At 33.8% G+C, this 13540-nt stretch overlaps 1 protein-coding gene and 1 pseudogene across 1 annotated transcript; one reads left to right on the forward strand and one right to left on the reverse strand.

Annotated features, from left to right (window-relative positions):
* Window positions 1-1838: 1838 nt before the first annotated feature.
* Window positions 1839-10813, reverse strand: LOC119058098 (NKG2-A/NKG2-B type II integral membrane protein-like). Its single transcript, XM_053662177.1, has 6 exons — window positions 10446-10813; window positions 9979-10068; window positions 8084-8110; window positions 7416-7567; window positions 2191-2294; window positions 1839-1959 (listed from the first exon to the last, which is right to left on the reverse strand). Exons 1-6 carry the CDS (start codon window positions 10627-10629, stop codon window positions 1839-1841), a joined length of 678 nt encoding a protein of 225 aa, XP_053518152.1. The 5' UTR covers window positions 10630-10813.
* LOC119058099 (syntaxin-7-like) lies at window positions 2546-3195 on the forward strand (annotated as a pseudogene).
* Window positions 10814-13540: the final 2727 nt, after the last annotated feature.

Below are 13540 nucleotides of genomic sequence, written 5' to 3' on the forward strand. Positions count from 1 at the left end.
GAAGCTGTGGAGAAAAGAGAAGCCTAGTACATTGCTGGTGGGAATGCAGACTGGTGCAGCTACTGTAAAAAACAGTATGGAATTTCCTCAAAGAAACTAAGAATGAAACTGCCTTTTGACTGCATAATTCCACTGATGGGATTACACACTAAGAATCCCAAAACGCCAATTCAAAAGAACATATGTACCCCAATGTTCATAGCAGCACAATTTACAAGACCCAAGTGCTGGAAGCAACCTAAGTGCCCATCAGGAAATGAATAGATCATTTAGATAAAACTATGCTACATTTACACAATGGAATGCTACCCAGTAGAAAGAAGGAGCTCCTACCCTTTGCAACAACTTAGAGGAAGTGGAGAGCATTATGCTAAGTGAAATAAGCCAGGAGGTGAGAGACAAGTACCATCTGATCTCACCTATAAGTGGAAACTAATCAACAAAACAAGCAAGCAGGCAAAATGCAACCAGAGACACAAATAAAGAAGAAAATGACAGTAGCCAGAGGGAAGGTGGAAGGGGATAATAGAGGGGAAAGGAAGAAGAATTTGTGGGAACATGTACTCAAGGACAAAGCCAAGGGCAGTAAATTCAGGAGTGGGAAGCTGGGATGGCTGGAGTTGGGGAGAGTGGCGGTGGGGAAATGGAGACAACTGTACTTAAAGAAGTAAAAATTTTACAAAACTCTGAAACCCATCCCTGAGGAGGTAGCCCTGGGTGTCATCTGAGTCTTCCTTTTGTAATTTTCTTTAGTACATTTTGTCATCTTTTTCTACCCCTCTCTGGAGGCTATCCCCAACACATAGTTAATAATTCCTTAAATCATCCCTGGTTTCTTTCTCCTGACTCAATTGGCATACACACCTCATTAGCCTGATACATTCAGTCCTAATTTTCATCCTTCAAAGGCTGGACAAAATTATACTAAAAATGTGTCTATAATTATTCATATTATTTTAGACAGAAATAATAGTACATAATATTAAAATTCATAATTTATACTTAATAAATTTTAATAAGTAGAACGATTTAAAAATGTTTCATATGCACCTGGATATATGTTGTAGACGATCGGCGGGTAAATACACACTCTTGGAGTCTGGAACCGAATTGATAAAATTTTAATGGCCAAAGATTTTTCCTGCGCAGGGGCGAACTTCCCCAACTGTGACCGGAGTCACGTAGCTACTCAGAGCTACAAAATGGAAGTCGCGCCTGGCTTACAGACTACTGGGTATTTATATTTTCTAGCAAGCAAGCAAAGGCATACAGAAGCAGAAGTGGCGGTTAGCTATTGGCTTATTTAAAAACGGCAAGGGTCCCTGATTGGTGGGTGCTGCTGCTGGTGGGCACTTTCTGGCGGGCCAGGTTAGTTACCTTATTTGGCTAGAATTTTAAACCCAATTGTTCCCGGATGTTTGTTCATTACCCTGTTCCAGGAACTGCAGATTTAGGGTTGGGTAATGCTCTAGTTGTAATTTTCCTAGCTGGGTATAACAGATATATATTTTAAAGATTAATATATACAAATTTTAAAACAATTTTGCAATACCAAAGATGAAGCATCAAAGTATGGACTTTAAGTGACTACAATGTGTCAGCACAGACTCACTCTCAGTAACAAAAGTCCCATCTGCTAAGTGATGTTGATAGTGGGGACGCTCTGCATGCAGGGGATCATGGGAAATGTCAGTACCTTCCTCTTATGTTTGTGGTGAAAATAAACCTGATCTCAAAATAACTTACTAAAAATCAGTTTTACAAAAGCAATTGTTCAAGAAACTGGAAATATGTTCTTTAGGGATGGTGAGAGGAACATTATACTACATTTGTATAAGCTATCGTGCCTGGTGCTTACAAACATATGTTTTGTTTTCTAAACAGGATTTAGAATAGAACATGTGGCTGTGGAAATCCGCACATACACAATTCTTGTCCAACTTGGAAGTTTTTGAAAATCTGTAATGCAGAGACAATAAATCATTAATCTGGTAACATATAACTTAATATTTTAATAAATAATTTATGTCCGGTAATATTTACATATTAAATCTGAATATTTCTTAAAATTTTTCATAAAAACATTTAAATATTTGTTCATATACTTGTTCACACATTGCTTTTTATTTTTAAGATTATTCCTGATTTGAAAGCATGAGGGAATATAACGTGCATTCTAAAGAAACTTACAGTCTGGAAGAGAGAGTTGTGCCAGTTGTCCACACCCAAGAATTATTATTATTTCTCTGGGACAGTCCAGTCCATACAAGTATTTTGGAAAAGTTCAACAAATTCTATGAGAAAACAAATGTTATGATAAATTAAGTAAAATTAATTTGTATTTGTAAAAACAGTTAAAGTTGGCTCACAGTTAGAAGGGGAGGTGACAGCTAAGTAAACTGCACAGCCTACCAACATCTGGTGACATTAGTGAATAAGCAATCAACCCCCCATCCTGCACTCTAGGAATTGTGGGTCACCTCACCCAGCCGGCCCAGCATGTCCAACACCCAAAGACCATGGACCTTGTGTAGAAAAATAAGGGACTCTGAATCAACATGGATCACGTCAAGAATCACCTGAGTTGCAACAACAGCTGCAGCAGAACCAACAATATTCTAAACAATGGGCTGAAGAAACAGGTTAAGTCCATGAACCAGTCCCTATCTCCTCCTACCACCCTCAGTGAACAGCGTGAAAGGAAAATACAGGTTATTTCTTAGTGGCTGAATTCACAACATCACTGACCAACTCCCCAAAGCCCAGCAGCTGAGAAAGGGAAAGAGTGTTTTGCATGAGTGGAGAGCCTGCACCAGAGCATCTGGTGGAATTCCTGAGGAGAGTTCAAGGAAAGGAGTCATGTGTTCTGGAACAGCCAAACTCACCCTCAAGGTCAGGTACAGGATAAAGGAATTACAGAAGGTAACCTCCACCTTATTCATGAGAGAGTCTTCTCTTAGGCAACTGGTAGCTGATATTATGGATATTAATAAACTTTTCAAAAGTCTGGGGATGATAATTCATGAAAAAAGAGGTGTGGTCACATTAGAAGCCAACGTTGAAAATGCAGGGGTGCATGTGCAACAAGCCGACCAGCAACCATCAAGGGCAGCACAACATGAGAAAGAGAACCCTGCATGCTGCTGTGGGATGCACAAGACCTTAAAGAAAACTACAAATCTACAACTGTGCTAGCATGAGAGAATAAAACAAAAGTCTAAAGCTTTTTATTTTATTTTATTTATTTTTAAGGCTTCAATTTATCTATTTTAGAGAGAGAGGAAGAGAGGGAGAAAGAAAGGGAAACATCAATTGGTTGCCTCTCCTGTGCTGGATCCCAGATCAATCCTGCAGCAACACAGGCACCTGCCCTGACTGGGAATCGAACCTGTGACATTTCCCTTTATGGAGCAATGTCCAACCCACTGAGCCACACCAGTCAGGGAAACCTTTGTATTTTAAATGACTGCATTATAAGCCTTTTGCCTTTGCTTTTATTTCTATGTTGAGGATTTGAATGCAGGTTTTGTTAATATTAAACACTGAAAATGATTTTGGACACTAATAAATTTGCCTTAGAAAAATGTGACAGTGATATTTTCAGAGAACTTATTTTGAAAAGCTACTATTTAAAAAATTGTTTTTTCTTTACCAGTCACATTTGATATTGTTTTGGATACCTTGAGAGGTGACCACCCCAGTGGATCTGGGGCCCATGTGACACCATGTATATTTATTAGAATATTGTTGACCATATTCTCCATGTTGTGCTTTGCATTTTTGTAACTGTTTTCAAAACTGGCAATTTAAACAAGAATTACTTGATAGAAGTTTCAAAATTCAAATTTACAAGCTTTTTAGCTACTTTTAGTTTTTATGCATAGGTAATCATTTTTTACCATTCTACATTTAAAAACATGAGATATATACAATTAAGTCACTTTCTTTTTTAAATTAATGTGATTGTTTGTTTTGTTTGTTACTTTATTTTCATTGATATGAGAGAGAGGTAGAGCACAATCACTTAGTCCACTTAGTGTGGCATTTCTTGGGAGCTTCCTCTTTGTGCACGATGGGGCATCAACCAGCACCCTGAGTGTATTCAGATGATGCTCTAACCAGCTGACCTACTCAGACTGGACTCCTGTCAATGATGTTTTAACATGCTAATCAGAATATAGAAAGAGAATCATATTGGCTATAGTTTGTATTTTACAGTATTCTTATATAGCAGTTTGACAAAAGCAATGTTGTATAGGGCAAGCTATGAGACTTCAATGGAATTAAATAAAATATTAAGTAACTAAATTGTACATTTGCAACCTAAATAAAGATGATTTCAAAAGTGAAAAACCAAATACGGTTATTTTTTTTAGGTTAGAGTGACTCAATTTATAATACAGTTTTATATACTGGACACATTGAGAAAATGCATTAGCATGATTAGGTGAACGGCAAACACTGCAATTTTATACCTCTGAAATTTAATCAGTAAAAATAACATGAGTATTTACTATTGGAGAAAGCAGCTAAACATGCCAGTAAGAATGGATTAAATGTGTAGTCTTCTTGTCTGAGACTGCTCCCGTGTCTTCCCCGGTCCCCATCGCAGTTCATGAGTAAGAAGTGTAATTCTTACTGTTTGAGGAATGCTGAAACATCACTGGTGTTGCCAGGGGAAGTCTGATTACTTTGGAAATGGCAGTTACAGTGCCCACTCCCTTTTCAGGTCAAAGTACTGCATTTACTAGGCTAAAAGTAAGACAGACCATCCTTTTTCTAGTCCACTTGTGTGGATCATAGTGCCAGCTATAAATATAACAGGACAGTACTCAATGTGAGACAGTGTAAGAGATGATATTAATTCTCTACACCTACTTGGTTGATGGGAAAAAATTGACACTGTATAGAAAAAAGCAAAGATAATCCTGTAAAAAAATAAGCCACAGGTGACTGGAGAACTAATTTTTAAATTATGAGTCCTCCCTTACAAACAAACACACACACACACACACACACACCCAAGTACATCAAATAGCAGAGAGTGAAGCCATACTGACTGAGGTATTTGAATAAATTTTTAAAAATTATTGGTTGTCAATAAGCAATGCAGGCCCAAGGGAAATCCCAGTAATTGAATCTAAAAATAAAATAATAACAAGAAGTTTAAACTTAGTAAGTATACTTCAAAAGAGATAACTCTGCAGTAATAGTTTACTGAAATTACAAAAATATAAATCTAATAAACATGTAGGAGGATCCATGTTTATTATACCATAGTACTGAAAATGTGGACTTAGCAAAATTTTAAAACCATGCAAAGAACTAAAAATACCTCCCATACTCAGGCATATAGTCAGCTACACAATATAATTTTCACTGGGATAAAATGTTGGATTTTTATACAAGTATTTAATATTAGTCATTATAAATATATATTTACCTAAAATGTATTTTAAAAACTATGTTCAAATAACTCTATGGAAATATGATGGGACTGAGAGAAAAATTAGGGAAATAAAAACTGTATGAATGAATCAAATAAAATTATCAGTTGAAAAATCATTATATACATTACAAAATTCAATACATTTACATAAATACTGAGATGTAGAAGAAAGAATTGATGAAACAAAGATGAAGTGATAGGAATAATTAATACCTGAGAGTAGAGAGAAAGACAGAGAAAACTAATGGAGCCTCAGAGACCTTTACAACTTTATTAGTAAAACCAACATCAGTGTAATTATTGCCTGAGAACAAAGAGACAGAAAAAGACCAAAAATAATTTTGAGACACAATGAATGATCATCTTCTTAAATTTTATGTTAAAATATACAAACCATGTATATAAAGTTGTTTATGTAGAAAAGATCATCTGCTATAAATTATGCCACATCAACTAGGTAATGATGCAGAAAAGTGTGAACTTGACCTCTACCACACAGCATCACAAACACGGCATCACAAAATTACAATTCTCAAAGTATTATAAACTTAAAACTAAAAGTCTATCAATAAAGAAAAAAGATAAACCATAAAGAGTAATGCAGTAGATTGTCTTCGTGAACTTTAACTAAGTTGTGAAATGTGTCCAAAATAACCACCAACATCTAAAATGAGATATTGGACCATGGTAACATGGATAAGTCCTGGTTATTAAAAGACTCCAATGTCAGAAGAAAAATCTAATGAACAGTCATGAAAGCCATTTGCATCTTACAAATTCGAAAAAGAGTCATATCTAAATGATAACTACTTCTAAGGAGAAAAATTAAAGGTAACAAACAGAAGAAATGGTCAAGAGACATGAATGGGCACTTCTCATTTTCACAGTGCAGAAATTCATCATGAATGGTGCTCTGAAAGGTGTGTTCAATCGATCAGTATGAGGAAAATATCTATTAATGTCATAATGATTCTTTTAGATATGATCAGAACTGATGGCATTAAAATTCCTGGCAGTACTAAGCTTTGCATCATGAACTATTGGATATAATGTATATTTATACAACAAACTAGAAATAGGGATAATTTACATACACATATATTTTTGACCCTGCAATTTTGATCTGATGCAAAAAGGCAATACATTTTACTTATACACATATACCATTAGAACAACTATATTTATAAATTATTATATTATTATAAACATAAAATTTATGGTATATCAATTTATACATTGTATGTATTATAGTATACAATTTATTTTAAATATATGTTATTTGGAAAAAAGACATACACAAGAATTTTTATTAAATAATTATTCATAATAAGTGCACATTAAAAACATCTCTTATCAACAGATAATTATTCAACAGAATATTAAATCTGCTGAGCAATAGATTAAAGAATGCCAGGTATATACATTATAGTAGTGAACATTTAAAAACTTCAGGTAAATGCAATAATATGGATTAATTGAAAAACTATCATGTGGGAGTTCATGGAAATATGTAAAATGCATAATGAATGATTCCCATTATATAAAATTCAAAATTAAGCAAAGATAATTGTGATATAAAATATCAGAGTAGTGGTTAAGTGAGGGGAGAGGAGAAGTTATGAGCAAGTGCCCACAAGGAGGCTGGCAACATCTACTTCATGATCCAACTTCAGTTTGTAACACACACAATCATATCTATAGTCTCTGTGATACATGGTACAATGAAGGAGCCAAGTTTAGAAAAAAAGCACTTACAGAGGCCTGATTGTCTATGAAAATCAAGAACGGCAAATTATCAAATGCACATTAATGGCATAACATATAAATGAAATATTATAGTCAAACAATAAAATACTAACAATCTTTACAATAAATTACAGATTTGTACAAAATATGACTGAATTCTATAGAAATATAAAATAAAATACTCTTTTAAATAAAATGTTGGGAACATTAAAAACCTTACCATTTCTTCTTCATTCTCTATATAGAGCAGGCTAGATTTCTTAGCAGCACAGGCCATGAAACTCTCATTCCATGTCTTTTTTTCAGTGCTGATGTAGTAGCAGTTGTTGAAATACATTAACCACTCTGGTGGACATCGACCACAATTATATGCTGAGGAAAGATTATGTGTTGTCATCCAACAACAAAGTAAATTTTAAAATAAAAATTAATTTCATATTTGCTTGGGTATAGACAAATTAATGCACAATATATGCATATAACCTCACACAGTGGCATATATTAGGCACAACACACTCACACACACTCACACACACTCACAGAGAAGGGTCAGCCCCTCACTCCCTAATTCATGTGCCCATATGAAGCAAACACAAAACAAAAATATCCACTTTCTGTATGTCCTGAATGTCAATGAATGAAACCACATTTTTAGAAACCAAAATTATCTTTGAACCAATTGGCAAAAGTAAGTATGATAAATTAAATTAATATTTCTTCATATTGTTATATAAGTAATACACTCTTTTTACTCATTATTTATGTACATTTATCACCCAGTATTATAATATATGTTTCCACCAACAACAAAAAAAAACTAAATTTTTACTGTGTTAGAGACAAGGTAGAAGCTGTATTGAAATCGGAATATAAAAAATAATTAGGTACCTTTCTGGTTCCCTGTTGTCTGGTTCCCTGTATGGTTCCCTGTTAAAATAACATATAATTTATATTATGTAGAAGAAAGAAGAAGTATTCTGCACCAGTATTACTTAGCTAGAAAAACAAGTAATTATTATAAAAAGGTAATGTTGATTTACATAAATCATAATACTTTTGTTTCTTACTTTGATTTGTGGTACATTGTCCAGGATTAAAATGGCCTGAATAAAATTGATTTTACCAAGAAAAATTAATGAAACTATGATAATTTGGGGGAAATATTTCAAAAGCCTTCAGAACAAAACTTCACTATCTCTTAGAGTCTTGGTCTAATCAATATGAAGAATTTTCTTGGATTTTCCAATGAAGTGTCTTAAAGAATGTCTTGAATTATTACACAAATATATATATTTATTTATTTATAAATTACTCTCTAAAATTGTTCTGATATTTATACCTTGGATAAATTTTGTGCACAGTAACAATTTTGCTCCTAGTCTATAGCATACTTTAAAATGAGACTTCATTCTACAATATTATGCAGTGTTTAGAGGCTCTGATGAACATAAAAATAATGAATTTTTCACTGAATACAATTTGAATTACAAAAAAACAAAAATTATCCTATATATATGCATAGGTATATACATATATCTATGCACACTTACAAGCTGGTACATATAAAACAAACAGTATTCACATAAATCATGCAGATTGGTCATCTTTCATCCCCTGATATTTGTGCCCACATCAAAAAACACATAAACAAATACATCCATTCTCTAATGCCTAGGACATCAGTGAATGCAACCACTTCTTCTGTAGCAATGCAATGTTACTTGTTCATCTTTTAGAGCCATAGGACATATAAGCCAATTGGTCTCAATGGGTGATTTAATTTTATTCATTTTTTTTTTGATCCTCACTTGAGGATAAGCTTATCAATTTTAAGGAGACAGGAAGGAAGAGAAAGAGAGAGAGAAACACTGATATGAGAGAGAAGCATTGATGAATTGCCTTCTGTACATGTTGTGAATGGGGATCGAACACACAACCTGAGTATGAGCCTTGACCAGGAATCAAACCTGCAATCTTTTCAGCGTGTGGGATGACATTCGAATCAGCTGAGCCATTGAGGCAGACACAGACATGGTAATTTTAAATATATACTACTTCATAGTGCATGAGAAATATCACTCTCCTATAATCATTATTTATGAACATTTACTGCCATTTTTTATAATTTATATTTTCCCTCACAAAATATATAAATGTGTGCATTCTCTAAAATAGAGAAAATATAACCAGTACTAAAAACAGAACTTTAAAAATCATAATGTATCTTTTTCCTTCCTTGATGCTGTGGACAAATTGCTCCTCCCCAGTTTTACAGTGCCTAGAAAATGTTACGGTGATTCTCAAAGTAAAAATCAATGCTGATAGAATTAAAATATCACAATTTTAGTTTCTTAGTTTGAAATGTTGTGTGTTGTTTAGGAGCAGCAAAATCTGAAGTAAAATTTGTTTGACCAAGAAAAATTAATACAATAATGTTGTAGATTTATGGGGAAAATATTTCAAATGACTTTTTATCATATTTTACCATTCCTAAAAATATTGGTTTAACCAATCTCAAGATATATTTGTATTTATCAAGAAGGTCTTTTAGTTTCCTAGTGCATATATTTGAGTAATGAAGTGAAAATATACAAAAAGATGTTAAAAGGCTTTTACAATCATTCACTTATTATGTACTTGACAAATTCAGAATAACTTTCCACATTTATCTAAATGCTTACTTTAAAAGGAGGGCTCTATTCTATAATATATTAAACTCTTTAGAGGCACTGAGATACATTAAAGTGAGAAGTTCTCTTAAAACATTTCAAAAACTTACTCACACAGAATAATTCTCACTATACTGTAGAGCAAGACAAAGCAGATGACTCCCAGGATCCCAGCAATGAGCTTCCCTGGTGGGGATGGTGAATCTGCAGCAAGAGAGAAACAAATGGAGACATTGGTTGGGCTGATTTCAGAGAGAAACCAAATGAACAGGAATCACATAAATAAACTTGAACCATCCCCAAACCAAGTCTTCCACTGCAATCTGCCCCCCAGATTATAGCACTGCCTTGTCAGGAAATATAATCCTCCCTGACTTACTGGTCAAAGACTGCACCCTACAACGATGTCTGAAGAAATCAGTCCTCAGATTCCATATTAAGACACTGTTTTGCAACTTTAAGCTCTGATCTTTACAAATGAAAAAATAGGTCAGCTAATTCCTTACCCTTTATCCCCCCACTTCTTCACACCAACTGCACATCCTAGAACAGTTCTACTGTGTGTCTGTTAAATGAGTCACCTGTGCAATGGTTCTTGTCATTCCCTTGAAGATCTTGAGAAGCTTTTTGAAACTCTATTTCCACAGAGGACATTTGCTGTTCAGTTTGTAAAATGGAACTTTTCATGCCCTTGCCTTTCCTCTGCTGTCTCTGGGGGTCCTTAGCCAGATTCAGTTCTGAGTGGTTTTCTCCTTGGAGATCCATCTCTGCAGCTGAGTAATGTCAGGGATGGTGCCTGTGATGACAGTGCTTCAGTGTGAATACGTGATGTGAATGACGACGAGATGCCCAGGAGAGTCAGTGTGGGTGGAGTGTGAGAGAAGAAATAGTACGCACCTTGCATTTGACCAACGTGAAGTCTTGTTCTGATTGACTTAGAAATTTAAATAGCTGATTCTGAGAGAATAATGGTTTTTAAGATGATATTCTATATTTGACATGATATTATTGGTTGAAGCAGTGAAAAGCAACAAGTTAGCGAAGCATAAAATAGGTCAGACTAATATCTTTATAAAGTCAGATTCCACTGAAACATTCTAACACTGTTAGAATAACTGTGAAAAGTAAAATGCTGCATGAAAATGACAATGCACCAATTTTAATGACAATTTTTAAATCTAATAATGTTTAAAGATTGAGTGTTCTAAAGTTGGAGGAATAGTCGTGCTCACATGGTAATTAACTGTAACAAATTAATGTAATTCAGTCACTTACAATTATGAGGCCAAAGGACAGAAGAGGTGCTATCAAATATTTTATTTTGAATAATTGTAGACTTCTGAGAGATCAGTTAATTTTTAATAAAATTTTATATGTTGAAAGTGTTACATGACATACTAAAGTTACACAAGCTCAATAAATAATAAAAGCAATAGATCATCAAAGGATTATTTAACACACTTTACACCAGTAACTTGTAATTTATTTAATGGTTAAGGTATGAAAACACACACAATGACAAAGAAATGTGTTGCAGATCATTTATGGAGGAACACTGGTGCTGCAAATGTCCAGAAAGACCCCATGGCTGTCCAATTCTGTGAAGGTAGCTTCACTGCGCAGTAAAATGTAATAGATCAGAAAATGGAACTTAATAAATCAGTCATTGGATGCTGCAGTCAGTGACATTTGGAATACAGAGTTTGAAATTCACAATGCATGACATTTAGTAATTAGTGTCTAGCAACCTAGTTTGCTAATTAAACTGGGAGTCACTGTACTTCAGATTTTGCTGCTCCTAAACAACACACCACATTTCAAACTAAGAAACAAAAATTGTGGTGTTTTAATTCAATCAACATTAGTTTTTATTTTGAGAATCACCGTAACATTTTCTAGGTACTGTAAAACTGGGGAGGAGCAATTTGTCTACAGCATCAAGGAAGGAAAAAGATACATTACGATTTTCAAAGTTCTGTTTTTAGTACTGGTTATATTTTCTCTATTTTAGAGAATGCACAAATTTATATATTTTGTGAATGAAAATATGTGAGATACAATGCATGTAAAACACTTAATACTTGATCTGACATTTAGAAGCTTTCCAAAGTTACTTACTTTAATTATCATAACACAATTGCCATGCTAATCTTTTTACTTACACCAGACGGTGTAACAATTCCTGCCACAGGAGTCTCTTATCAATGTGGCATCTCTTGTTACAATGTTTTGTTCAATTTCTAAAAAGGTTTTGATTGTTTATAATTAAGTTTAACCATTTTACAGAGATTACTAAATCTTGATTTTTACTGCAAGTCAAACAGCTTTTATTTAACTAAAGTGCATTTTGAAATTATATTTGACCTTCATGATTTGATGAATTCATTTTAAGAATCTTTTTATGGTCTGGATTAACTATAAAGTAGTATATATATATATGTATGTGTGTGTATACACACACACACACACACACATATATATATATAATCTGTTAATTACAAAACCCAAAGTTAACTGCTCCTTGTCATGATGCTTACAGTTTTTCATTTAAGTTATCCCGATTTTCAAAATGAAATATGCATGTGGTATGTTTGTTAGTAATTTTGGAGAGGCAAAATTTTTAATTTTTTTCATATTTTACTCTTTACCATAAAGTATACGAAATGAATACCAGTGTTTTCTTTGACTTGATTGTATGTTAATTGTAATTCATTTGTATCACATCCAGCATTTGCACTTTCCCATTAAACGAATCGGGTCAGTAGGGAGACAGGAGAGTAGAGACACTCACCTCTGGGAGCCAGAGTGTCCTGCATCCTTCACAGGAGACCTGATGGCTTCTGTGGACAAGCAGTGTCTGCGGTCCTCACACATTGCCCCTTGAACACTGAGACTGAAGCAAATGAGAAAAAAAGTAGATTTCTCATCACTGTGTCACTTAAAGTTTGAACAGGAAATTCTTACACTTGGGCAGTTTTAAGATGGCTTATCTCATCACACACCTCCAGAATATAGGAGACTGGAGTGTCATTTAGTTTGTGCATTTGTAAGTGTGCCTGAGAAATCATCTGCATATTCCCAAAGATTTCTGGGACAAGAAACTTGTCCACTCTACTGTTAACTCACTTACATCTTAAAATTTACAAACACTCAAAATTTAGGCCTGTTAAGAGTATCTTAAATGTTTTAGTCCTACTCTTGGACAGTGTTGCTAAATACAAGCATTACTTAAATTTACTTATACATTTCTTGTCTCTCAGTTATAATGGAAAAAAATAATCATAATCCCATTAGCAATAGGTACTCAATGATTTTTCTCAGTAATATTCTGAGGAATGACTGCATTTTCAACTTAGGATAACTGTCACAAAATTAATACCCAAGCTTACCTCTTCAACTTGTCTGCCCTCATTTTTTAAAAAATTACTGAATTAAATTGGTCATTTCTATATGAGGAATTTATATTTTCCCTGATAAAGATAAATGCCTCAGAAGGAGAAAACATTAAACAACATTGTACTATACTATAATGTAAGGATGGAAATATTAAATTGATACTCATATTATTCATTAATTGATCCACCAATCATAAATAGCTACCTATATTTTAATAGAAATATTTGTTGTAAATGAGAAAAGCTAAAATATAACTATGTAGGATGAAAACAAATGCAAT

Source organism: Artibeus jamaicensis, unplaced genomic scaffold, assembly GCF_021234435.1.
Source record: "Artibeus jamaicensis isolate MK-2021 breed Jamaican fruit bat unplaced genomic scaffold, CSHL_Jam_final contig_233, whole genome shotgun sequence".
NCBI classification, from domain to species: domain Eukaryota; kingdom Metazoa; phylum Chordata; class Mammalia; order Chiroptera; family Phyllostomidae; genus Artibeus; species Artibeus jamaicensis.

Bases quoted from the DNA above. Each gene is read 5' to 3' on its own strand.
- LOC119058098 (XM_053662177.1), bottom strand. From the start codon at position 10,629: ATGGATCTCCAAGGAGAAAACCACTCAGAACTGAATCTGGCTAAGGAC. The intron at 2,295-7,415 runs GTAAGGTTTTTA...GTTTTCTCATAG, and splicing joins TAGAGAATGAAGAAGAAATG to AATTTGTTGAACTTTTCCAA. The intron at 1,960-2,190 runs GTAAGTTTCTTT...TCTGCATTACAG, and splicing joins ACAACTCTCTCTTCCAGACT to ATTTTCAAAAACTTCCAAGT.